At 37.0% G+C, this 27,613-nt stretch overlaps 1 protein-coding gene across 2 annotated transcripts; it reads right to left on the reverse strand.

The window, feature by feature from the left end:
• Positions 1-1,625: 1,625 nt before the first annotated feature.
• On the reverse strand, positions 1,626-26,320 carry MSH4 (mutS homolog 4). 2 transcript variants are annotated; one of them, XM_010408389.3, is made up of 20 exons: positions 26,018-26,320; positions 23,824-23,988; positions 22,842-23,005; positions 20,179-20,289; positions 19,309-19,424; positions 18,506-18,679; positions 16,152-16,324; positions 15,310-15,377; positions 13,013-13,087; positions 12,550-12,614; positions 11,820-11,989; positions 10,854-10,990; positions 10,312-10,415; positions 9,353-9,477; positions 8,055-8,255; positions 6,754-6,872; positions 6,104-6,232; positions 4,458-4,632; positions 2,748-2,836; positions 1,626-2,413 (listed from the first exon to the last, which is right to left on the reverse strand). In XM_010408389.3, the coding sequence occupies exons 1-20, from the start codon at positions 26,283-26,285 to the stop codon at positions 2,228-2,230; spliced, it is 2,814 nt and encodes a 937-aa protein (XP_010406691.2). In that variant the 5' UTR covers positions 26,286-26,320; the 3' UTR covers positions 1,626-2,227. The 2 variants fall into 2 exon arrangements, with proteins under 2 accessions (XP_010406691.2, XP_019146816.1); XM_019291271.2 differs by having other exon boundaries at positions 25,587-26,110.
• Positions 26,321-27,613: the final 1,293 nt, after the last annotated feature.

Genomic DNA, 27,613 nt, shown 5'->3' on the forward strand with positions numbered 1-27,613 from the left:
GTCTCAGCAAACACTTCCAACACACGAGCCAAGGCCACAGGGCAGTGAAAAGCCCAGAGCCTGCGGGCAGGACAAGCACTACATTGATCAGTAACAAACCAACACAGCTCAACTGGATGGTGCACTTAAGACTGGACCTGGAAGCATCAGGAAAAGCCGCTTTCGGTATCCCTGTGCCCGTCCCTAGCCCGGCTCTCCGCTCCACACCAGCCCAGCCCGCCGCTTTTGGGGCCCGCCCTGGCCCCGCCCCGGCCCCAGTCCCGGCTCCGGCCCCGCTCCCGATGTCCGCGGCCGTTCCAGCAGCCCCTGCCCCCGCTGCGTTCTCTGCCGCGGCTCCATTGAACCCGGCTTCGGCCCCGCGGGCCGCGCTGGGCCCGCCGGCAGCTCGGCCTCCTGGCGCCGTGGCTGCTGCGGACCCGTGCAGAGGCTCCACGCCAGCCTCTGGTACCAGCCCCAAGAGCTGGTGCCCTTGGCGGTGCCGGCAGCAGCCTCCGCTTTTGCTCCCCCGCTCCTGGAGGAATCGGCCTCCGAGAGGATTCCCACCTCCTACCCCCCCTCCCTCCCTCGCCTGCACCGTTCCCCTGGCAACGATCGCTTCTGCTGCTGCTCCTCTGAAAGGAGAAGCAAAACGCCAAAGTTCCATCTCGAGGAACGAGCCCTTGCAGAAGGAAATAGTATCTGGAGACGGTTCTTCCAGATGTGTCCAAGGAAAAAGAATGTCAGGGTAGGCTTTAGTTGATGGGGGGACTATGCACACTGGAAGATTTAGCACACAAGAAGGGAAATACATCCACTGATTCAAGGTACGCTTTTGGAGGGGTGCACGCCTTTGGGAAAATCTGGGAAGAAAGGGGATTGCTTGGTTCAGAGGGAGAGGGGCTGATGCATGGGAGACTTGTTTTGGAGGTTTTAGAGGCATTGGAATTGCTGGAAGAGAGAGCTGTGGTACATAGGGGGGGACAGCGGGGGGGACGGCCTCAGAGATGGGAGGAGGGAGTTTGGCAGATCGGGGGGGCTGAGGATGCTGCAGAGAATGGGATAAAAAGGGTTGTGTTAATTTTGGCCTCGAAGAGCGAAAAATTGGAGACTCCAAAATTCAGTGAAACAGAGGAAAAAGAATGAAGGAAGAAGGGGGGGAAGGCCAGACGAATGTGGAAAATGGAAACTTCCTGACGGAAGGCAGTTACTTCGTAAGTCACTCACCAGAAAAATATTAGAAAACATGCATCAAGAACTCATTGGGGTACTAAGGCTTTGTGTGATCACTTTCTAAGGAATTACGGGTGCATTGGAATCTATGGGTTGGCTAAACAAATAACTGAAAGATGTATGGTTTGCCAAAAAGTAACTAAGAAGGTGATGAGAAAACTTCAGGAGGTCATGAGTTGGCTCTCCGACCATTTCAAAGTATCCACGTGGACTTTACTGAACTCCCCCATGTGCAGAGGTGGAAATTCTTGTTAGTAATAACAGACCATCTTACCTGTGTCAGATGCCAGAGCGCCGAAGCCCGGCACCTCCCACCTTCGCTGGAAAAAGCAAAGATAAACTCCTTCAAGCTGGAATACACGGTTACAGTCACTCAATGAAGTTGTGCATAAAAAAAACCCCCAACAAACTCCAGGAAGAATGACGTTCAACGTTTTATTGATTTCCTGTTACTAACTCTCTAAACAAAAATTGATCAACAGTATCAATACCACAGTAATATATTGTTATTGTATTACAAAAAAGCTCTGGTTGCCCAGTTCTGGAGAGGCAGCAGACCCGGACTGCCTGTGTTATGTTGGGTTACGCATAATGACAGAGAGTTACGACCCTTCTTGAGTAGCGAACAAGAGTATTTCTGGATGCAGGTTCAACAGTGCAAGTAAAGATCATCTATGCAAGATAACTGAACCATCTAAGTGCTTTTTGTATCAGATATAAGAACTATTATAACAGATATATCACTTATAAAATACTAAACATTAAATTTTTTTTTGTCTCTAAAATGATGAGAATTATACAATTTATTGTGAAAAAGAATTGTGTTTCTCATAGAAAGTAAATGCTTCTATTCCACATACGTTGGAGGGGAAAAACCCATAAAGGATATGGTCTTCCATCAGTGAGTATAATTTAGACTAAAAATTATAAAATCATGTGAAAAGACAGTATTAATACTATGGGAAAGACCAGAATCATCTTGTAGTCATAACAACATAACAACAGCCTATGTTACACATTACTGTTGCTCATCAATTTTTGCGGGTGTGGGACAACTGGCTTCATACTTTTTCTTCAGGCCTTTCAAATATACACGCAAACTGTCTGGGTCCAGTCGAGAGTTTCTGGCAGTCTGAACCAATCTCATTGCTAACTGGTATGCAGCTCTCTGTTTCATCATCTCAGGAGTGCTTTTCTGCCTGTGCTGTTCTTAAAAATATACACACATTAAAATTTGAAATAAATAATGTTCTATTACAAAAATACTAGTATTAGCTATTCTCCAGCCTATTTTTGATCTCACAATTCTTGGTTTGCAACAAACATTACATCCAATACTCCTTTAGCCTAAGGGCCATTTTGCGTTGTCAGCTAACAGTGACCTTCAGTATAACCTTTTTGTGAAATAACAAAGTTTAATGAAATCTGTTTTCATTAAAACACAGGCAGTGCTTATCCCGCATCCTTTCAAAAACTGAAAATACATCTCAGTTTTATAAAAACTATGAAATACAGCATTATAATTTTCTACTACCTACCAAAATTTGTTTTGCAATGTGATTTGTGATTTCCTTTGCATCCAAAATTATGCATGATGGTAGGGAGGACACTTCTGCAGCCTTTAGTCCTAAACATATAAAACACAAATCAGGATTTTTAAAATGTAATTTTTATCCCTACCTTCCACATTATGTCTTCCAGAATTAACCTAGCCTATTTTTCTAAGGGAAAAAGATTTACTTTTCATTAAAATAATTTTGGTATATTTTCGCATTGTGTGTGTTTTTTGGTGGTTTTTGTGTGTGGTATGTTTGTTTTTTGGGGTTTTTTTTTGTTGTTGTTTTTGGTTTTGGGTTTTTTTTTGTTAATAAACAATATGGTTCTGAGAGTTACAAAATAAAATGTCTACTTCGTTTTAATGCTATCTCTAAAATACACCTCAAGTTACTGCTGGTAATACTGTAAATGGGTAGAATGAGATATATTATGGGGTTTAAAGGAAAAAAATGGCACCATGGTGTTAACAGCTTTCTTGGTTCAGTTTTTTTAATTTGGCAGTAAATATGGAGGTTGTGATAACTGTACTCTCAATTATATCCAGTGGACATGGATGTCATTTTTCAACTTTTTTGTTTCCAACAGCCAAATTTCCAGATACTCTGGGTAAGAAAGAGATGTAAATATTTTCTTCTGCCCTAACATGATTTTTAAAATTTTTCCTTTGTCTGTGCCCCTGGAAAATCTGTGGTTCATTGGGTGGTTTAATATGGCAGGTTTAAAAATGAAAAGGGGTCACGAAGAGCCCTTGCACTCTTTCTTAGAATGCGACTTCGCTGAAGTAAGGTAAAGCCAAGACACAAACAGTGAGTTTCTAAAGGTCTCCTGTTCTCTGTTACTCTCTAAACATACAATTCTTCTGAGTTAGTGACGGTGTAACATCTAAAATTGAGCTTGTGTTGCCAAAGTTAAACAAACTTATTCTGAAATTCCGATCAAGGAAAGTTTTAAGTCCCACTATTTGAAGCTTAACTGGAATAATTTCTAGTCTTTGGTTACCAATAGCTTGCAAAAGTCATGTGTAGCTATCTTCCTCTTGATTAACTGTTACCTAAATCAAGGAATCAACATCAAAATCTAGGATTTGGAAACATACAGTTTTCTTTAAATCTTTGTCACTCACTCACTCTTTATTGACCCATAAATCTGCACAATCTACACTATAACTTAGAAATTAGAAGGGAAGTAAATCCACTTTTCAGAGAACACTGATGCTTTTGTGGACCCTCTCGAAATTGCCTTAGCCTAATATACTGTAAAATTCCTCTCATTTTTAAAAGAAATTAGATTCTTTTTTGCCAATCAAAGAGGGCCAACCTGCTATTAACTAGTCATATCACTGCTTATGGCAGATACATCTTTAAGTCTCTCCAGAACATTCACTTCCGTAAGTGCGGATTAAATGAACTCAAGTAGCGTATGCTCAGAATGACTCAACTCTTTCACTACAAAATATCATGTAAGTTCTTCATACTAGCCGAAACTACTATCTCACTACATGGTTTCTTAAAACACTCAGGTGTTTGCAACAAATTACAGATCTGCAGATCTCTGTATCTCTCTTTTGAGAGAGAGAGAGAGACAAACTTAAGAGAAACCTGTCATCAGAAAAATACCATTTGATGCCCAATAACTGAAATTGTATCTTATGTTAACTTTTACCAACTGTAAGTCACAGTGGAATCCATTACCGTAGTTTTTTTCCTCTGTGTATCCTTTAGAAAGTGTGTAAGTGTAAGCAATTTTCTCCTTATTTCCAGCACTGCTTCTCACATGTTGCACTTCAAAATGGTAGTTTTCCACATTGGGATATAAAGCATCTATATGGCATAGTTCCAGGAAGTGTGTAGCAAACAGTGTAAATGCCTAAATAAGGAAACAAGAAAGAAAATTTATTTTGGAAATTATCCAGAAATAAACTGCAATAAATAAGAAAAATTATCTCATAGATGTCCAGGTTTTCCTGCAAAACACTGAAAAGCTGGCTTTAAATTACTAAAGCAAATTAAAATCCTTAAGGGATGTGTTCTACCATTGGCAAGTACATCTTTTCCATCTGGGGATTCTCCTGCTCATTTCTCAACAGAAGGAAAACACAGTATCAGAAACAAAAGGAAATCCATAATGCTTACAAAATCTGACCAGTGTTGATTGGAATGACTGTCGAATGGTTGCTTAATTCTCTCAAAGAATTCTTCATCAAAAGTAGAAGCGACAGAAAGAATCTGAGCCTTTCAAACCAAAAACCCCACAAAGTACTCTGAATAAACTCTGAGGAGAAACAAACACCTGCACACTCAAAAGGCTTGTAACAGCCACCTGAGGTTGATCACATAACTAGCAGTAGAGGTGAAGCTTGCAATCCATCTGAAATTATCTTCCACTTATCTAAACAAGTTTCTAACCTCTGTGAGCAATTCACAAGTTGTGTGGAACTACCACTGTATTTTGGAAGGTAACCACCAGGTGAAGAGGTTCACCTTTACCATTCAAGCATAAAGCGAAATGAAAAGTAAACTAAATAAGCAAAACAAAACGGAGCGGGTTATTCTCTTTCCAGACAGTTACAAGCTTGCAAGCAAAGTTGGAAAGATATGGTGACCAGTGTACTGGTTTTAGATGGACTAGAATTAGTTTTTTTCATAGTAGCTTGTGTTGCGCTGATAACTCACTCGTGTGTTAGCCACTGCAGAGCAGCGTTTGCACAGCACCAAGGGCTGTTCTGCTCCTCACCCTGCCCCACCAGTGAGCAGGGTGGGGGTGTTCATGGAGCTGGGAGGGGACACAGCCAGGATGGCTGACCCAAACTGACCCCAGGAATATCTCACACCATACTACAACACCACAATAAAAACTGTGAGGACGGAGGAGAAAGGAGGGACATTCGGCGTTATGGTAACAGTCACTGAGCTGAAATATGGCATTGCAGGAAATGGCTGAACATCTGCCTGCCAATAGGAAGTAGTGAATGAATTCCTTATTTTGCTTCTGCATGTGGCTTTCCTTACTTACTAAACTGTCTTTATCTCAGCCCACATGTTCTTGTACTTTTACCTTTCTATCTCTCCCCCATCTCACTACGGGGAGCAAGCGAGCAGCTGGGAGGGGTTTAGCAGCCAACAGGGGTTAAATCACAACAACCAGTGAACAGAACTGCAGCTTATGTCAGCATGTTTCCTCTATCACCGTAAGTCTTACCATTCACCAGTTATGAAAAATATCGTATTTAACCAAGAAATCTTTGAAAAACTGATGTTAAATTATGAGAAAATACTGTATTTACTTTCAGGGTGACAAAACCATTCTAAGGCTTAAATTTCTTTCAAAACAGAATTACCTTTAAATTCAGCAGATATTCACAGGCAGCATAACAAATGCCGATACCTTCTTCAGCACTGGTACCTCTGCCAAGTTCATCAATAATGATGAGTGATTTATCATTAGCATTTTGTATGATGTACGTTATCTAGAAAAATATTCAATGTGTTATCATTCCTATAAATGGGTTTTTTTAAAATAGGCATTTTTTATGTTACTCAGATGGAACGTAATGCAGAAATTTAAAAAAAATCTCTTGAGATACAACGATTTTACCTTTTCAAAGCTTTCAAACAGCTGTCAATTCTAATCAAGTGAAGACTCACACTACAGCACTCTTTCTCTTTTCCACTGAACATATCACTTACCCTCAAAATGGTACCAGTTTGTGAGAAGAAACTGAGAGAGCTTAGGCCCCTACAAATAATAGTTTAAAGTCTAAGCAAACCCAAAAATGCTGAAAGTACTATCTAACAGAGCACTGATTTTTACTCACATTGGAATATCTTTCTATTTAAGAGATGCCTGGTTTTCTGTGGTTTATCATAAAATAGACGAAGACTGAATTTCTTACTAAAAGTACACTCTTTCAGTGGAAATATAGTAGTACAATTTCTACTGCCTTAACAGTAAAAATGGGCCTTGGACCTGGATAGCTGTATTTCATACCTCTTTCATTTCCTTCATGAACGTGGATGCATTTGTTTCAATATCATCATCCATACCTATTCTGGTAAAAATCTGCTCTGCGATTCGAAAAGAACAATACTCTGCTGGGACATAAGAACCTACAAAGCAAATAAAATACAAGTTTCTCTTATTCTATGACATTTGCCTGAATATGTCTCTGGGGACAAAAAATTGCTTTTACGCTTGGTTTCTGTGCACAGCAGAGAATGCATCTTCCTTGACAGAGTTTTGCAAGATTATGTTCTACCATTAATTTATAAGAAAAAAGTTATTATCTAGATAGGATAACTAAAGAAGCTTATCAGTAAAACTTTTAAGAAATCATATGCCTGAAGCTGTTTGTCAGTCTAAAGGGATGCAGAAAAAAGAATAAACTCTAGGATTGTTTTACATTTCCGTGTCCGCTGATTTACTAGCCCCAAGAAATCCCTGTTTCCCAAAATCAAGATTATGTTGCCGTTATCAGACTTCAAAGCGTATTAGTTTTACCAAACAGAAAAGAACAAGAACCTTTTGCCAAAAACTTTTCAGTCTGCTTTATTCATATTAAACTCACGTTTTTGAGAGCAATTCCTCAAGAACTTGCAGTTACTGGGGACTGAACCCACAAATACATGATGGATAAATTTTATTCTCCACTGCTAAGTAGCTTCATTCTATAGATCTTTGACTTGTGCTACCAGACTTACTTCTAAGAAAAAAGTCATGAGGAATTCCTGAATATAGGAATGAGTCTCAGTTAGACTTGACAAACAGTTGGTTTACTTTTATAACTTTAGTAACAGAACCTTGCAGTACTTGTTACTACTTTTATTTGAAGTGGTTGATTATTTATCTATTAATTGTACTTGTCCCGAAACATGTTTCTCTACGTAGTTTAGGTACGTTCAAGGTCATCTGTTTCTTCTGGATGACTAACGCACATGTCTGACCAGCATACTTGAAGGACACTCACTGTCAATCTAGCATAGGGTGCTAGATTGGGTTATGGTGCTCCAAAGAACTAGAGCATGCAACTGTGCTTCTCTAGACTGGGGAGGTTTCAAGATACACAGAGTTTCCAACGTAAGTTTCCAACGGCAGATGAAAAACCCTACAGCTGCCTCTGTCAGCAACGCAAGAGCTGGTAGAAGCAAATGGACTACAAACTACCTGTTGATATTTTATTTAGATAAAACGTTATTCTGGAAGTTAAATCATTCAACTTTATAGGTATTTTTAACCACACCAAGAAAAAAAAAAAAAGCTGAAGATGATTAATATTGTACACTCTTACTCACCAATTTGTGCCATAATTTGACAGAGAGCAATCTGTTTTAGGTATGTTGATTTTCCGCTCATATTTGGTCCTGTAATAATGACAAAATTGTTGCCCTCTGTCAGGTACGTGTTGTTAGACACAGGTTTTTCCATAGCTATCTTTTCAAGAATGGGATGCCATCCCTGCTTGATTGCTAAAGTATCGGTAAATTCTGGACGAACTAAATGAGAAAAAAGATGTAAAACACCAAGGAGTTAGCATGGAAACCTCTACATTATTAAACTAGTATGTTTTGAAATAAAGTTAATTCTTGCAGAGCAGAGCTCTTGGCAAGAATTACCAGCCACTTTCAGGTATAGATTCTGATTGCCATGCAAGCCTTTATGATTTACGACTACAAAAAGAAACCCATAACTAAAACTTTACTTCTAAATTAACATTCTGTGTTTTTGTTCCCTAGTAAATAGGGCTGGACTCCAGTAATAAAAATACAAAGAATGGAAGTATTTTTAATAATTTTTCTTTTATACTGCTAAAAGCATATAAAGTACAAGGGTCATGGACTCCTGTTACTTCTACATATGTACCCTGTATCTACATGGTAAACAAGGAAGCAGCATTCCTTCTATTTTTGTTACATGTTACCATATTGATTATTTGGGAATATACCACACCTACAAAGATCCATTCAATGCTGGAACTATCTCTATGGATTTCCGTCAGAATATGGTTCTTTTCTGAATCAATTAGACATGGCTCCACTTTATCTATCAGCATTAATGGAAGACAATGTGCTAATTTATATATTGCAGAACTCGGCTAGGGAAGAGGACGAACAATATGCAGATGAGCATTTAATCCTGGACTCCTTAATAGACTCTGCTTCCAAAAATGTTGGGAAGTATGTCTAAAATGTCTAAAAGTGTTCCAGAAACTGAAGCAGAGAAACAGTTAGACATGCATTTTGTTTTACAGTATATACTTAACACTGATCTGCTCATATTATCTTCCTGCCACTAGAACAGAAAAAAGCGTAAACTCAGAATGCCCATACACTTACTGTTTTTCAACAGAATATGCTTAAACTGTCTATTTTGAGAAGGGTGACTGGGAAGGCTTATGGCAGCTAACTGGCAGAATTTCAATGAATGGAAGCAGAAAGAACATCAGCATAAAATTGGCAACGGCAGACGAGAGACACTCACCTAAAGAGTACTGAGATGCAGAAAAAGAAATGGAACCAGACAAAACAGCCTTGTCATTCTCCATTGGAAGGGCCTTTATCTGGCCCATAACAGAATCAAAGAAGAAACTTACCATAATCGGAAAGAGTGCAGGCATGGGCAAATGAAAGTAGCATATCCAGCATAGACACAATGTCGGACAGCTTGTATAAGCAATGAATGTGTTCATAGATCTCATTCAGTAGTTTACACACTATTCTGAAATAAGACACTGATTTAGCTGTTGCATGGCGCATCCTGTCACTTTATACAACTGACAGAAATAAAGGAACTATAATGTTCATACTGCATACATTGGGATAAAAAGTCACTCATAAAACACGATCATGTCTACCAGATGTGAGCAAATGTATAAATTCTTTGTAGTAAATTATGATCTTGTACCATCATCTCAGCTAACATTCTGCTGACCAGACACAAGACACATACCACTAATACCAACAGCTCATATGAAAGCTTCGCACAGAGAATGAACTAAAAATATAGCTATGGAATCAAGTATGTTTTATTAACATGTGAAATGTGACTCTGATTCCCTTAGACCTTCATGTCAATAAAACCCCTACATGGTTACTAGAAAGAATTTCCATTCAGCTGACAGGTAACATTACACTTACTAAGTTGTGAATCGGAGACGAAAGCGATGTGACATGCAGCAAGGACAAGATACAGAAATAGACAGTTCTATTCTAAATAAAAGGAACTGACTAAAAGTAACAATTCTGCATTACCGATGCAAAACTAATGCATTCATTGTGCCATTTTGTGTAGATAATTCACCCATAAAAATTTTACATGATGACCACTTCTATTAATAAATGCCAATATATCTGCAATCATGTTTAATACAATATGCACATTATGGGGTTTTTTTTTGTCTCAGGAGGTACACTTGAACAATGTTGCTTTAGACTATTTCTGAAAGTAGCCATAACTTAACAGAAAGGTAGCTTTAAAAAACCATGCAATTAGCTGTTAATTGGAGAAAATAAATGTACTTAGCAAATATTAACTAGTTTTAACAGGTCTTACAAGTAGGTCATGTGATATATTTCTCTCAGGGACTCCTGACATCTTTCATTCATTTTTATTAAATCTGCTGAAGTGAAGCTATATGTGTTTTTCATTTTTGTGATCTATAGGAAATTGAAACCAACAATCAGAGCTTGCCTTACTATCAGAAAGAAAAACAGTTTCTAAAAACCAGTTTGGGAACCATATGGGGAAACAGAAAAAACAGTGCCCAGTTTCATTTTTACTATGTAAGTTTTAATGAAACTTAAGACATTAAGTCTTAAGACATTAAGTCATTCCATTTAAGACATCAATTAGCAAGATATACAGCTTTATTCTTGCACAAAACGTAATTGCATGTACTTGCACATTTTTGATTATATAACTGAACATAGGGTAGTTATAAAAACATCCCAATTAAACCTTCATTTACTTCTAAATACCTTCACTGAAATTATTTTTTTTGTTGTTTACTGTATAATGTGTACTTTATTAATGTATTACATATCTTAAGTAAAGTATATAAATATATTATGCTAAAACATATCTTGTACAGATACCTTTGTAAATTCTGAAGGAAGCTGGCCATTAGGTAATGTTGAACAATCAGCATTCATCTGGATAAAAAATCCACGAGCAGAGCTGAAACTTGTTTTCATTGGCAGGCTGTACTTTTCTGCAAGTTGCGTTATCATACCTACGTACCACATACAAAGATTTAACCCAAATTACATACATGCATGTACATAAGCACAGATCCACACACTTGTGCCAGTACAAAGATGGAAACTGTTAATGGAAGGTTTCAGGAATAAAAAACTAGTCTCATCTGTATTTTTCACTATGTATGAACGTAGAATTAGAATAAGACAGGAACTTTGTAACATACGACAGGTGCTAAAGTTTCTGACACTCTTTTAGGTTTCCAATTATAGACTAAACTAAGATGGCCCTCTAGCTAGAGATCAACAATTTACACTAAAAACAAGGAAATCAGTTTCAGAAGAATTTTTTTTCTTCTATTTTGACATAATGATAAACAGGAAGGTTACTAAAACACAGTAACCCACATCATGCTAAAACTCCTTTTGTTTGTATTTTCCAACTCTTAATACCTTAGTTAAAAGGTAGTCTACAGATAGATAAGACTACTTAAAATATAAAGAACAGAGAGCTCAGATATTTTAAATGAAGAAGGTAAACGAAAGATTTACATGTTTTATGCAAAATGTTTTAGGTGGAGTAATTCTGTTCCTTCAACTTTTTTTGCACTTTAGCAGGACAAGGACTAACGGAGCTTTGAATATAGGAATCGCCATATAATTATTCAATTTCATTAAAATAAAACTGAGTTTTTATCCAGAAATGGAGAATCTCAGTTGCTTATCAACGACAATCAATTCATCCCAATACTAAATACTTTTTACATATGATAAGGTTGTAACATATATGATTACATGACTTCTAGACATCAAATGCAATGTACTTTAAACTCCAAATAAATAAAAATTTTAGTTTAGAAATACCTGCTATGTCATCAACAATTTCTGTGTATGTTCTACGAGCTATGTCAAGGAATTCATTGATGTTAGGCTTAACAGCATAGCACTTCTGGGTCCTCATACTCAGACATCCTTTTGTGTATCTTGTATCATCATTAATTACAGTTGTAATCTTTTCAAGTATAATTCCAAATCTGCAATATCATTTGTATCACTACTTAGATACATAATACATTACAATTTTTACTTGCAACATCATCCCCAAATTACAAGTAACAGTATTACAAATAAGTGAAGCTACCTGCAAACTATCTACTGTTAAAACAAAACACTACATTTCATTTCTATTTTCACCTCAGAATGACGTGTGACTATACCAAAGTCTGACTAAAAATACTATTTACATCTTTGGGAGATAGAAATTATTTTTCAAATATACATTTTTTTCAAATACACAACACTTGATTTTTGCATTATTATGGAGACTCTAGGAAACCACTACTCTTGTCTTTTCAGAATTATTTCTAAGGGAGTTCAGTTCAGCAGCAACTCTGCTATCACGGCTAGCTCTCTTGCTTTTTTCCTGTATTCTTTAGCTGAAAATTAGATTTTCTGACAATTAAAATCAGCTTTTAGCCAAAAAAAATAAGCTATACCCATAACTATAAATGAGCAAAGATGCAACATCTTTAATCTTACAGGCACTTTTGAGATGAGAGTTTCTAACACAGTAGCTAAGTGTTAAGATAAATACCTTGTATCTTCAAGAGAATTGTAATAAGCCTTTAGCAGCTGTGTGCTACAGCTTCTTAAAGCAGCCTGTTGAAGATTAAAATACGGACATGACAGTTACTTCTTTTTGCAGCCTTTTTCAAGGACTGAAAGTTTTCAGATTCAGTGAGGCTAATCAGCAGTTGTGTAAATAGTCTGTGGAATCTGAGCAGGAGTTTCAGTTAAATGTTTGTTATATAATCAATTATTCAGGTAATGGTAGAAATCCTGCTCTTCACAGTATTAGACTCAAATGTGTATTTTTAATTGGTGTTAAGAATCAAGGGATTATGCGTTCTGTGACTGATATTCCTTTTTTACTTTATTGATCCCTTCCAACTTGAGATATTCTACGAAATTTAATAAACTGCGCTTCATAAAAATAAGGACAAAATGGTCTGCACTTTATTTAAAAAAAAAAAAAAGAAAGAAAAAAGACAGCTTACTTTCAGAGGCTCCACAAGTTCTAAGGTATGCTTCAGGTAGATTAAATTAGTTATTTTTGATTCAGCAGTTTTAACCTGTTGAAAAATTTCCCGAATATTGGAGGTATTTGTATGACTGTTTTAAAAAGTACTTAAGAACTAGTAGAACTCATATTCTTCACACTAACAGGCTTATACATTTAATGAAAATTCCTGAAACACTTCATAAGCTCACTTTGACAACTTTGTGTCTGCACAAAAAATGTTTACCTAAATTTTACATTGCTGTGATAGTTTGTCCATCAGTAGTTAAGATTTTCCTATGTTTGAACTGATAATGACTGACTCTAAGAACACCCTGCCAGCCCAAGCTGTGAAAACTTCATCTTCTACGTACACTTAACTCTATACAAGTGCTACACAATTTGTAGACTATTTCAAAGCAAATACATTATGTGTTATAATGAAGCACACAACCTTTTCCATTGATGCTGTTAAACACAACATAACCCAGGTATGGTTGATTTCTCTTTGGTTAATGTATGTACATCCTTAAACATCTGCTCACATGATAATACAAAAAATCCAGTAAATACTTCAAATTTTTTCTCACAATAATGACTGTTCTTCAAAATCTTTCATTCACAGAAACCCTCAACCTTGTTTTGTACGCCCCATTAACGCTTACGATGAAGAATTTTGCTGCTGACATTAGGGCATAGCATATGCAGTACACGTGCACTGTGCAACAGGATTTTAAGGAAATAACATAGGTAAGCATAGATAAGCACATGAACATAGGAGCATGGCCCCATGTGAAATCTTTTCTCACTCATATATAGTATCTCCTTACTCTTGTGACTGAGGGCATCTCTTATCTTACAGTCATATAAAGTTTTTTTCTGTAAAAGATAGAACTGAAGAGTGCTAAATGCATGAATGGAGAAATGATAATCTCCAAATAAATATGGGGCCTAAGTCCCATGAAGGAATCAGAGATCAAAAGAACAGATGTGGTCATACATGAAAAGGTGGTAGTGGAATGGATCTTTGACTAGTTCTCAAAGGAATTTTAACTGAACTGGTGTTAAAAGTGAATCTTTGCACATGATACACTTAAGACCAAAGGCAGTAAATGATTTCACCATTGACATGATTTTTCAAGTACCACATCTCAGCAAGACTGTCAGTTGACAGCCTCCTTAGGATGAGAGAATGCTCATGCTGAACACACCACTCACACATTTAGTAACTGAAACTGTAGGCTTTTCAGATGTGCATCTCATCTGCTGACTGGTGGAAGGTTTACAATGAAAATTTTTATGGAGAGCAGGAATGAAACATACTGAACTGCCTAATCCAGCATTTGATAAAAGCAACTGAGCTAGCACTTGAATAAGCATGTCTATTGCATGAATGCTCTGCTATATTGGAACCAGCCAACAGTGAAAACACTGCAGTAAAAAGGTTTGGTGTACATGGTCCTGTGCATACATAGAAGTGTTCTGTGTGACAGTTTTAGTCATACAGATGAACTCATGAATTCATGTTACACATTTCTACAAGGAAAGCTGGGAGCAATACACATTCTGGATTTTGATTATGTCATTAAAGACATTTACCTGCATTTATTACTGTCCTGTTTGAGTCTGTGCCTGATTTCTTTAACTAGCATTAGACAAATCCTTTATCTAAGTAGGTAAATCAGCATGTGAAAAGACACCGAGAGGTGAAAGAGTTGTCAGTATCTAAGATGCTGGTACACAAGCCTGAACATAAGGAATCATCAGTCTCAGAAGCAGTGGCAGAAATATCCAACTCAAGCACAGTAGGCCAATGTTAACTTAGAACAGCGTGGTTTCAATATTCTTACTGGAAACAGAGTGGAGGTTCAGTTACCTCAAACTCACTGCAGTTAACTATTGGGTCTGGTGTCAACCAAGATCCACTGGTGAACTACATGTATTTATTCAGTTTTGGTATTTGTATTACATGTGTTAACATACAGACTGATATATGAGGGAAGGTCGGATGAAAAAAGTAATCTTGCTTTGAGATGTTAACAGTCACTAGGACTGTAAGTCACTAAACACATTTTTCATTTATGCTCATGTGAAGAAAATTCCTCTCCTCTCTCTCATCTGAGCTGACTGTTGAATAAAATGTATACTTATGAAGAATAAAGGTGGGAAGTGATGAAAGAGTAAACATTTTTGGAAGTATATTTGCATAAATTAAGATGAATTATAGATATCACATTTATATATTGAATGTTATAGACAGATAATTGATTTTGTAAGGTGTATTTTGAAACATACTGTATCTTGCTTTGGAATTTGTACCAAAACTGAAAGTAGTTGTTCTGTGTCCAGGAATTTTGAGATAACTGTAAAACAAAAGTACAGGACACATCAGAAATTAAACTGAAATTGTAAGAAGATGTATTTTCTTTTAAAGCACAAAGTTACTTAGTTATACTAATGCTAATCTTTTCCTTACATTCTATTGTCACAAATTATTGACATATATGGTAAAAACTAGGTTAAAAATAGCTACTCTCTGCATTATTTTGTTGTAACTATACTTACTATACCTAAGCATGCAGGGACTATTGTATAGGTAGACATCTGTAAATTCAGAAATACTTTTTTTTCTTAGATTGAATCATTTCTCTTGTGATACAGATTAAGATTATATGATCCAGCTTCATGTGGACTAATTCTGGTATTGTATTTTACCTTTCTCTGGACCATATGTTGTTTTCCTGAAGCAACTGGAAAAAAATATTTATACGGAAGTACTACTTAAGCAAGGTGTTTGCTTTTTCATGTATACATTATATATGCTTGCCTACCTCAAACATAATGCATACCTAGCCATACGGGTAAAGAGACAAACTCCAATTCTTTGAAAAGGCTATTGGCTCACAGACTTCTATACACTTTATCAGAGAAATTCACTTTTCTAAACAAAATACTTGAGTAGTGTATCACTATGATAATACAGATAACTTCAAAAAATTAAGTGCCCACTACACCACCTAACAAACCATTAAAAAATACTTTTCAAAACATACTGAGTCACACTACATACTTTCCTATATTAGAAAAAAATGTTTAAAAAGAAATTTAATATTAGGTGTTACAAAATAAACTACTACCTGCTTGAAGACCAAAAAAGAGCTCCTCATCCTGGAGTAATTCCTGAACACAGTCCAGTCTTGTGTTAATTGTTTCAGCATCAACTAGAGGTTCCAGGATATTGGATCTAAGTCTTCGACTTCCACCGGGAGTTTTAGTGTAATTTAGAACACCAAGAAGTGTGTGACCATTCCTTTGAAAATAAAATAGACGTGAAGAATACAGGCACCAAAAAAAGAGATGGCAAGTGTCACGTATCCTACAAATCTGAGGCATGCTTTGGAATGCTTAGTGTCTCCCTGTTTGCCATGTATATTATATGAACTACAGCACCTTAGGAAGCCAGATTCAATGTAATTTAATATAATATTAGCCCTCAATTATGTAAGTATAGAAATACATTTGTACTTAGCATTTTATTCATTTTTTGTAGTAGCATTCCATCGCTACTACAGTGGTAACATCTACGTTTTCCCTCTCAATTAAACTAAAATGAACAAAACTAAAATAAACTAAAAAATGAACAAATCAACCCTACACAAGGAGGCAAATTTTCAAATTATAATCAGAGAACAAATACTAAGCAGAACAATTTACTTGAAATACATTTCTGAAAATTATTTAAAATACTTAGAAGTCCAAAAGAGAAATAATCTTTGGTTTTATTTTTTTAAAGAACTTATTTCAGTCAATACAGGCACTAAATAACATGCTTATAATTTATAAATACTATTTTCATCTTCTTGGCTTTTACATGTAACATATCCCAGGGTTTCACACTTAAGGATGATTGCACCTGTGTAGAATAAGCCATCTATAATATTTACACCTACTACACAGCTAAACAGTTTTTAGAAACCTGAAATCTTCTTTGCTATTGGCTGGAAGAAGACCCGTGAAATACTGGGGCCATATTAACATATTGATTTAAACCAGAACTCAAATAGGAAGAAACCTGATACAATTACACAAAACAAACACCACGAAGATAGGTAGGTAGGTAGGCAGGTACAGCGAGCAGAAACACCCTGAAATACCATGGCGTAAAAAAGCAAAGCAATAGCCAAAAGAATTTAAAAAAAGGGGAGGAAATCCAAACCCAGTTGTATTGAGGGTGCATATACCATACCATGCAACTCATGACAACGCTTAAGTGGAACTCTACATTTGGGAGGCTATCCACAGTGCCTGTCCTTAAGCAACTGAGGACTTACTTCCCTGCACAGTTAAATGAAGAGAGACCAAGTTCCTCCAGAATTAAGACTGGCACACAAATTTGACTTAGGTATTTCTAGTGCGTGCCTGTACTATTAACTTTTACCTGTTGATACCTAATACAAAGGTATCTACCCCAGCTTTGGAGGTAAGATCTATGTAATAAAAACAGCTATGTTTGGCTGATTCAAACTTGCCAATGGATCAGCAAAAATTCTTCATCAATAATGCTAAAAAAAAACCCCAGAGAAACTTAAAGCAGTTTACTGTTGCTCAGTTCCTCTTATAACCACCTTCCTCTCAAAACCATCTGTGAAATTATGAACAGAAAAATATTTTTTCAGAAAAATATTGCTCCAAAAGTACCTTTCAATGCAAGGCATTCTGTGGTTCTACTGCATCTCTCCAAGGGGGAAAGCTCTTATAAACAGTACTTGGAAGAATGAGGAATCTCCAGGCTCCCCTTTTTATATCGGGGTGGTTAAGTGGACATCTAAACAGAGGTGGATCTCAGAAACTGACAGGCAGCAAAATGCAAGTTCCAAATATTTCTCTTGCTAACCAGAAGTGTAACAGTCTGGAGAAGGTAAGCCTTGAAGTTTCTTCTGCCTAGAAGGCAACTAACTCCCAATGAAGGAAGCACTCCAAGAATTGACCTCCATATGGAAAACTACCATGCAATCAAGTACCATATTGCACATTACCATCAGTATAGAAATTACTCTCTTTGTCACCATTAGATCTAAAAAAACGAAACAACCTTTCAAGGCTGAAGCATGTATCTTGCGTAAAATGAGTAAAATGCAGGTATTTCAATCCAACATAAGGAACTTCTTGCAGAAATACTGCCTCTTCATTTACTAGCCTGTGAAATTCTGCATAAATAAAATTTTTAAGTCTGATTAAAGCATACACAGCAATGTAAAGATGATTATGCATCATCTCTTTCTACAATTCACTTTAGGATTTCCTGTGCTAGAAATATTGTGCTGAACTGTAACGTATTTCTCTGTCAAAATATTTTTTTTAGAAGCTCTGAATGGTATGCAAGTTCTCTCATATAGAAATAAATATAATGGTCTGCTCTTTGACACAAATGTCAAGGAAACTTAGTGAAATCCATCTTTATAAAAACGTAACTTGAAAAAACTATTCTTACCGAGAATCTCTGTTATTAATTACCAGTTCAAGATTTTGTGCTGATGACGAATCTATCATAGCTGTTTTCTCGCTCCCCTGGAAACGCACCTTGAGCGATTTAGGAGCATAAACGGCGTTTTGAATAAATTCAACATATTTTAGCAAAGCAGCAGCAGCTGCAAGACAGTAATACCTTGGAAAGAAACAATCTTTAATGAATGTTGAATACTGCTATTAAAACGCCACAAAAGCAGTGCACTACAGAAATAACATTCACACTACTGCAGCTTGGCAACTACTGCAATTGATAGCACTGAAAAAGCAGTATATTTTAAATATGCACAAACCCATGTCTAGTGAACATATATTCGTGCAAATCAAATATTCATAAATGTTTGAGCCTCTGTACACTTGACAGCCTACACTATATAGCTGGCACTGTGAACATACATATTTCAACACATACACGTGACTTGAAGACCCTGGTCACCAAGTATCAACACTTAAAATTGTTGATACATGGAAAATGCTTGCTGAGGCCAGAAAGAAAGGCAATCATAGCTCTTAAAAGGTATCTTTAAGGAAAGAATGAAAAAGACAAAGTGGAAAGCTGTGAAAACTCAAAAGAACACCCGACTATGTAACAGGCTTTCTATTTACATTTCTAGATATATCAGAAACACTGGAGGGCAAAATAAAAAGACAGCTCTGTGATGATTTTCTAACTTTTGCAACACGACACAGACATATGTAATGAGTACATAAAACGATTTTGTTAAAAACTTATCTGGACACAGTATGCTTTTCCTTATTTAAACGTACTTCGATTGGACCTCCATGAAAATGGTGCTAAATTCAGATGCACACAATTGTTCTATGTACTCCAAACCCTTTGTTTCATTGAAGTATTTTCTCTGGACAGTTGTAAAAGTCACATTCTATGAAGACAGGGATGAAAACAAATAGTTTTAAAAGTTGCATCAGAGAGACTTCTGTATTTTTCTAGTAATACCTGTTTCCAAGAAATCTATCAACTGATTCTGCAATCTGTCTTCATAGAAGTATTCATTCTACCTTACTAGCACAAGCAGGTCAATGTAACTGAAGGTGTGTGATGCACAAGTAATTTATGTGAGAAAAAGAGGAGAGAGGTCAGGAAGTAGAAGAGCACTCATGAAGAAGCCATCAGCTCTGTAGGCATGAAGCAGTTCAGGTAGTAATTAATAGTTTTTTAAAGGTTCTGAGACTTTAATACTCATAAATTACTTATACTAGTTCATCTCATCCTCTTTTATCCTGACAGTGTTCTTTTTCCTATTCTATGATACATCAGCGCCATTGATTTATCAGGCTGAGAGAACAAGGGAGAAGCAAAGAGAATACTTCATTTTTTTAAAATTTCTGTATCTTTCCTAGGTTCGGTATTACTCAAATTACTCAATGCCACAAATTCAAGACTTTCAGCTTTAATCAGCAATATATTTATCTCTGTAACTGTCAGTATTAGAAGTAGCAGCATGGGAGCTGCATTTAGTTTATTCATTACCATTGTAAAATTAGACCTGAGAATCACAGAAAACAAAATCTGTCCACACTGAGGATTTTAAAAGTTGTGTAAAACTCTCAAATCAACCATCCTATAAAAGTGATCAACAAGAACTCTAAAACATCGAAAGAAATTTTAGATCTTACCTTGAAATGCTCCGTTATCAGACTGAACAATTTTGTTGTGTTCCCTGCATCACAAGCAGTGTTTGACATTATTATTTCTAGCGGTGTTAAAATCTTGAGTTTAGTAATAACCTGAACAAAAAGTTCAAAATAATTCAATTAAAAAATGATATGATCTAAAATATTTTAGACAATAATGAACAGCAATCATGAAATACAGAACCCTTGTATTTTAAAATCAGTTCAAGTTCCAAATTTTCTACACTAATGAGTCAAATTCATATGTATCTAAATATACACAAAACTAAATTAAAAACAAACAAACAAATAAACAAAATATAGAGCTTATCTCCCGTTATTTGAACACAGAATCATGCTTGCTGTTGAAGCAAGAGAGAAATATCCAAAACTATAGTCAATGGCTATGATGGGGTAGAAGGACTTATTTCAACAGATGGCAGCTTTCTGGGCTTGCAGCTGAAAGGTTAAGGGTGCTCTGGATGATGAAGAAATGCAACATCAGAATACTACTAATCTTTCGATTGAGACTAGTTTTTGATTTTGCTTTAACCTCCTCTAGTAACATTCATCTCGGTATTAACATGGCTAAAAATGTGTGTATTTTACCAGCTTTATGTTATGCACACCCTCTGTAGAGATTTAAAGTAGACTATATGCTCTTCTACTTGTTGACTGTATAAGAAAGGACAAACAACATTATGCATTTATGTTCATTTATACCAGCATTCACAAATTCTCAAGGGAGGAACATAAAGAAACAGACTATATTTTAACTGCTTAGAAGTTAGGATGCGCAAGAAGGGACAGATGATGTCACAATGAAAAGGTAAACAAGCATAAAAAATAAACAAAATAAATCTAAGGGCATTTGGGGTGAGAGGGCTGTCACTGCCCTTCATATCTACTAATCGTTAGAAAGTTTTTTTCCAGTGGCATCACAGTTCAGCAAATCCTGAAGAACTTAAAGAATACAATAAACTTTCCTGAATTTATCTGCAGAACATTCAAAAACAAAAGTATGCACAAGAAGGAGAAAATACAGCAGAGGCTGGATACCAATCACTAGGCAAAGCATGGATTCTGAGAGTGTAAGAAAACAGCTGATCAGCAGATAGACAATATTGTTGAAAGGAGTAACATGATTGTGTCTTTACAAACAGATTGTGTGAATCTGCTTGCAGATAGGGCCAAAGACTTGTAGATAAGGAAGTAACGGGACAAACCATCAATTTAAAAACTGGTACTAATTGATACGGACTGCTGCTTAGCCAAGGTCATGCTCAACTCCTGAACTTCGAGAAGAACAAAGACTCAATAGGGTCATGAATATTTTAACTCCCCCACCCAGGGTGAACTCACAGCTCATTTTAACGGTCATGTATCATACGTTATACAGGGGGGAGCATATTAACGGGGACATGTAGTAGGCAGATCGGGAAGTCTGTATCTCCCAAGTACCTCAGCCAATATGGAATGGGCAAAGGTGATGCAGCCAAGAAGATTAGGATAAAAAGGAGGCTGCAGTCCTCCAACAATTTGAGAGACCCCATAGGGAAATGCACCATGGCCTCTCCCTTTGTTCATGAATAAAAGGTACAGGACACCTCTGTCTCCTCTGTGGACATAAACCTCTGGCGACATGAATTTTTTCACACATTGTTAAAGGTGTGAGAGATTAAGGCTAGAAATTAGGCTGTTAGGGCGTTTCCCGCATTAGGGGAAAAGTAGTTGTACACTAGCATCTCTCTTCTTTTGACTGAATGGTGAGTGCAGTATCAGGTATGAGCACAGAATGGAGAACTCTGTAATCTAAATAGAAAACTAGGAACATATGTGTACAAATAAAAACGCCAGCTTTTATAACAGTAAGGCAGGAAAACAACGTATAATCTGGCCATGGCCTGAGAGGCAGTTACAAAGGATGTTCAATATGTAGCTATGTGTTAAGACCAGAACAGGCTTTAAAAGCACTAATGCTTAAAAATAAAACAAAACAAAGAAACCCCAAACATTATACAACATCTGTTTTAGTAAACAGATTTGATGGTCGTTTACATCCTGAGTCAGAGTGAGTTACCGTCCTAATAAAGCTTTTGTTTCTTTGAATATTGTAAAGATGCTACAAGCCACATTATTTTCTAGCATGCATAACTACAATAAAACCATGAAAGATGTTTCACTAATGGTGCTGCTGCATAAACCAGAGATTACTCACCAAATTAATGCAGAACATGCAGTGCTGGCCATAAGTTGAGTGAATTTCATTTCTAACTGAGAAGGAATATTTAAGTAACCAAAGCTAGACCTATAATTACCACACACACACACATTTATGCAGTTCTGTTCTCAGAGTTGTTTTGCCTGATGAAGAACACTTGCAAGTTCTACTACCATATATTGCCCAATGCTCTTCCAAACAAGGCATCTCAGTCCCACATACGGTGTATTTTGCAGAGAGCCTGTTTTTCTTTCGAAAAACATTCTTTCTTCTTTAATATCTGAGGCACAGTAAGGAAAACAGCACTCTTTTCAACACTGCACATTTTCTAGAACTTGTTACTTCCACTTTTGAAAAATCTCTTCCACAAACTAGAAATTTAACTTCCCATTAGTCGTAAGTTTTTTTCAAGACTGTAAGTCACAACAATTAGCACATAAAATACCTTGGCATAAGTTGTGTTGTCTGCAAATTGTGATAATATCACCTCAGGATTTTTTAAGTCTATACTGGCCATCCCTACTTCACCTCTGGCAAGGCCTCTTCCTTCTACTACAGCTACAATAACCGATGCAACAGTATGAGCAGAAACTGCAGATGAGGATGTAACTGCAAAACAGATGTATATATTCAGTTACATTCAATACAGATGAATGAAAGATTGATCGAGGAGCACCACAAATGACAGAGCAAGGATAAACATGATGCATGAAAGAATCATTATCAGTTAAGTTGTTAAGAACACTAAAGACTGAACTGATAATGATTAGTCAGACCGTGAAAGAACTACCTTTAAATGCCATTACTTTTGTGTTACTAGAGCACGTATGAGCACATATAGAGCACATATAACATGGCACAAGGCATCACAAGGCACCCTGTAACACCATTTTACTCATACGAAGCACTGCAAAATGTACTCCCATCAGCTACTGTGTAAGTGTTCTGAAAAACTAGCGTTCTACACCTCTGAACACGCCAACATAAAATACATAAAACTTGCATCAAGAAACTTGAGGATTATGTTACATGTGATGTCCAATGCATTGCAAGCCTAAAAATAAACCCTGATTAGAGATGTGCATGAATTTGGGCTCTTTAGTGACCACACTACATGTCCACACGTCCACAAATATAATTCAATTTTGGACAATTTGAAAAAAGTCTGAATTCTAACTACACTGATAATTCATACATGAATGCAAAGTAAGTGGCAAGAGGATGCAATACCAAAACATCTTCTCAGTATGTAAAGTAGTATTTTCTTGTTGGTGTATTGTTCCTTGGCAGCATCCTCTGTAGTACAAAACACATTGTATTTTGAGTTTTAGTATCTTAACATATCACATTAAAAATTAAACTATGTTTAACAAAATAACATCAGAAATGTAAGTTGGAGTATTTCCTCTAAGAGCTGTTAATCTTACCCGAATATCCCATAAGAGGGGTATGGCTCCTGCAAACAGATCTACCAGAAGAGAGAGGTGTTTTTCCTACACGTGTGCTATTCAGGCCTCGCACAGAAGAAGAACTCGTGAGATTCAAGGTGTTAGCATTTTCTACACAAGAACTTTTGTCCCCAAAATATGATTCTGAGGGGAGAGAGAAATAAGCAAATTATGAAAACAGCCACAACAAATTTTTATGCAGAAACCAATATACAAAAAACAGCTTACAAAACTTCATTTATTATTAGTAGAAATAGAGATATCCAAACAAAACGTCATTCTATGAAAGCTCTCCAGAGTATAAAATTAAATAAAAATCAGACTGCTTTGAAAACAAGCTTGCATTATTATGATTATTTTCTACAATGAGATTACCTGCAGTGCCAATAAAAAAATTTACACTGTTGAACTGAAATAATACAACAGAAGTCACTTTACTACATATCATTTAATATTGTAAAATATTCTAGATTTATGAAAGAATGCTAAAAATCAACTTCATCTCACAGCTGCCCATCATTTGAAAAATCATTACCTCAAACTGCACATACGTTTATGAAAACCGTTTTTTTAAAGCTGAGCATTCTTTTTAAAAAACAGGACAATAAACGAAAACAGAGAACCACTTGGGAACAATAACCCTTTGAATTTATGGGGATCAACTCTCAGAAATCATACAGTAATCTGGGATGTATTTGTTAACAGCAGTTTCTTTTACACATGTATTTAAGATCTACCTACTTTTTTAAGTCCTGCAAAATATCTTTGTCTCAGAACACTTTTAAATTCCAATAAATTATTTACGTAATTTACTTGTTTTCAATTCTCTTGAGATGACTGAAGACATCCTTAATCTAGTTTAGATAACTGCTTTTTAAGATTAAGAAAATGAATGAAAATATAAACAGCAGAACCACTAAAAACTTTAAAAACTCCAGGTATTACAAAACATGCAAGCACAAATGTTTCTGTTTCTTATATTACATTAAAAACTGACGCACAAGACAAAATACTTCAGTACTGTTTTTAGATGATCAATTAACTGCATAACTCTTTATCAAGGTTGGCTGGTACAAAAAATATTTACAGTACTGGGGTTCTGGGGTTTGGGTTTTTTGGAGGATGAAGCGGGATTTTCTTTGTGTTTGTTTGTTTGGTTTTTTTTTTTTTTAATCTTAAAACTGTGACAAGTGATAAAAGTATTAGTTCAGACTGTTTGGTTGGGAACTTTTTAAAGAGTGCATACATCAGCATTGCAATGCATATTGACAATTTTTTAAAAATAGCATTCACTTAGATTTTGGCATAAGTTCACTCAGAATTTTGGCAGAAGAGACTTCTCTTAGAAGGTACCAAATCTGGAATAACAGGGGGAAAACAGTAATTTTAAAGACCGGATGAACCAAACCATATACAGGTACTTCTTAAACCCAACATTTAAGTCATGCCCTATTCGAATTAGCATTCTGTTTTGGGGTTTTTTAGGATTCCTCAGTACTCGTACATATATTACCCAAACCCATTTACCTAATTTCAAATTTATGTATAATGGAGATATATGTACTTCAGAATTCATTGCAGCAAGCGTTAAAATACTTGCCAACTCTTTTCAGTTTCTTTTCGTTTAAAAACACCAGAATTTTAACTTTTTTTGCTGCCTGCCAAGATACGTAGTTTGATAGTAGGTTTATGTAAAGGATGGCAAATAGCAGTATTGCATTGTAGGACCACAACATTCTTACCACACATCGAGGACGACAGGCACGTAAAACTGTTTCAAAAGCTAGGGAAAAAAATAAAAACAAAACCAAAAAACAACAGCAACTAAACTCCCAAAAAAACCAACAAATCAAGCACAACCCCCAAACTCATAACCAATTGAGTATGTTTCAGTTCTCTGCTGTAAAGCAAACACCGTGCAGCAATTCAAACACGTTTATTGATCCCACCAGAGAACTCAGCTACTACTATCTACAGAAAATAAGAGAGATTTATTTAAAGAAGTGCAAGGAAAGACTCCCATTGTTCTGGCAGGCTAAATGAAAAAAGGTCTCTATGACTGCGAGTTGCTGCTGCCCCATCTCAGTAAGCACCGCTTTTAACAGCTTTTTCGGAACCCGACCCGAGCAAAGAGACCAGGAGGATAAAGAAAGAGATAAGGCAGAGAGCGTACCTCCTCTTTCGGAAGCCGCTGGCTTCATCGCGCCGCTCCCGGCGGCCCGGCCGGCTGCGAGACCTTCCCCGCTGGAGCCGCCCGGCTGTGCCCCACCGCTGGAGGAGCCCGCGCTGCTCTCCGTGCTGTGCGGCGTCTGCAGAAGCCCCAGGGTGTAGCGGAACGTCTGCTCCGCTCGCCCGCCCACGCCCGGCGTGGAAGAGCCGCGGCCCGTGTAAGACTCCGACGAGGTGGAGGAGGCGGCCGCCCGCCCACCCGCGCCCGCCATGGTGCGACCCCTCAGCGCCGCCCGCGGCCCGCGCGGCCCCGCGCCCACCGCCGGTAATGGCGGCACCCCGGGCCCGGCTGTCGGCGCGCCCGCCCGGGGCCGATCCCTCACCCTCCGAGATGGGCCCTGCTGGTAGAAGTTGTCGAGCTGCAGCAGCTATAAATGATAACAGCAGTAAACAGAGCTGCTGCCCCTGCAACGGGTTTCATTATAAATACGCAAGGGCCACGGGAACACAAGGAAAGTGCTTGCTCTGCCCTTTAAAGCAGGAGTACTGCATTTAAACGTAATTCACCCCGTATTAATTCTTCACCATTCAGACGGTTTTAATAGGAGCTTCACCAATGTTTTCTTCCTGCTCAGGAGTTGGGAGACAGAAAGATCCCTGAAATAACCACAAAGCTTGTTTACCTCTGTAGTTGTCTTAAACACGTTCTTGTACGAATGTTTTAGAACACTACACTGCTTTGTATATTAGCATCATGTAACATATACCACTAAAATGTTTCAATTCCCATTTTGACTAGGGACAATTTTTGTCTCTGGCATTAAATACACCTGCATCATAAAACACTCCATATACTCATACCTTATTTAATCTATAATCTTAGAAGATCTTTAGAAAACACACTGGACTTAGGAAATTGCATCGACCAAACTTTCATTGGAGAACTCCAGTAATATTAACAGGATTTCAGTCTAGAGTGAAATGTTCTACACTGCTATGCAATACCACATACTAACTCCCAGGCTGTCTCAGTCTGTAAGAGACTAGAAACTCTGAAGACGATTCCATTTTGTCTACACAACATGGAAAAATAGCAATATTCTACTAAACAGTGTTTTCCTAGATGAAAAGAAGTGCACTTGCAAAGGAAAGCATTATGAAAAAAAAAAGGTACTTTAAAATTTTTGGTTAACCTTTACAGTTAAATAAAACCTGATCAGCGCTCTCATTCCCTCACACTCAACACAAAGCCTATTGTAACTTTTTTCCAAACCTTGAAAAACAAAATTCCAGGCTTTGACCAAAGAACTCATCAGGCAACTCAGCAGCTAGAAGCCTGTAGGCTTTAAAAATTCATCAGAAGTACCTGAGCATTCAAATTCACATTTTGTTTTTGAAATTCATGACAAGGTCTATCAAAAAACAACTTTGTCCAGTTCCAGTTTACTCTACAATAACACAGCTAAAAGAACCCAGATACTGAGCCCCACCAGTAAAAGCCAAGGCATATTCATGACCCAGCCCACTCCACTACCGCACGAACTACTGCTCCCTGAAGGCCAGAGCCCTCAAAAGACAATCAAGATAACTGTGCCAGCCA

Source organism: Corvus cornix, chromosome 6, assembly GCF_000738735.6.
Source record: "Corvus cornix cornix isolate S_Up_H32 chromosome 6, ASM73873v5, whole genome shotgun sequence".
Taxonomy (NCBI): Eukaryota; Metazoa; Chordata; class Aves; order Passeriformes; family Corvidae; genus Corvus; species Corvus cornix.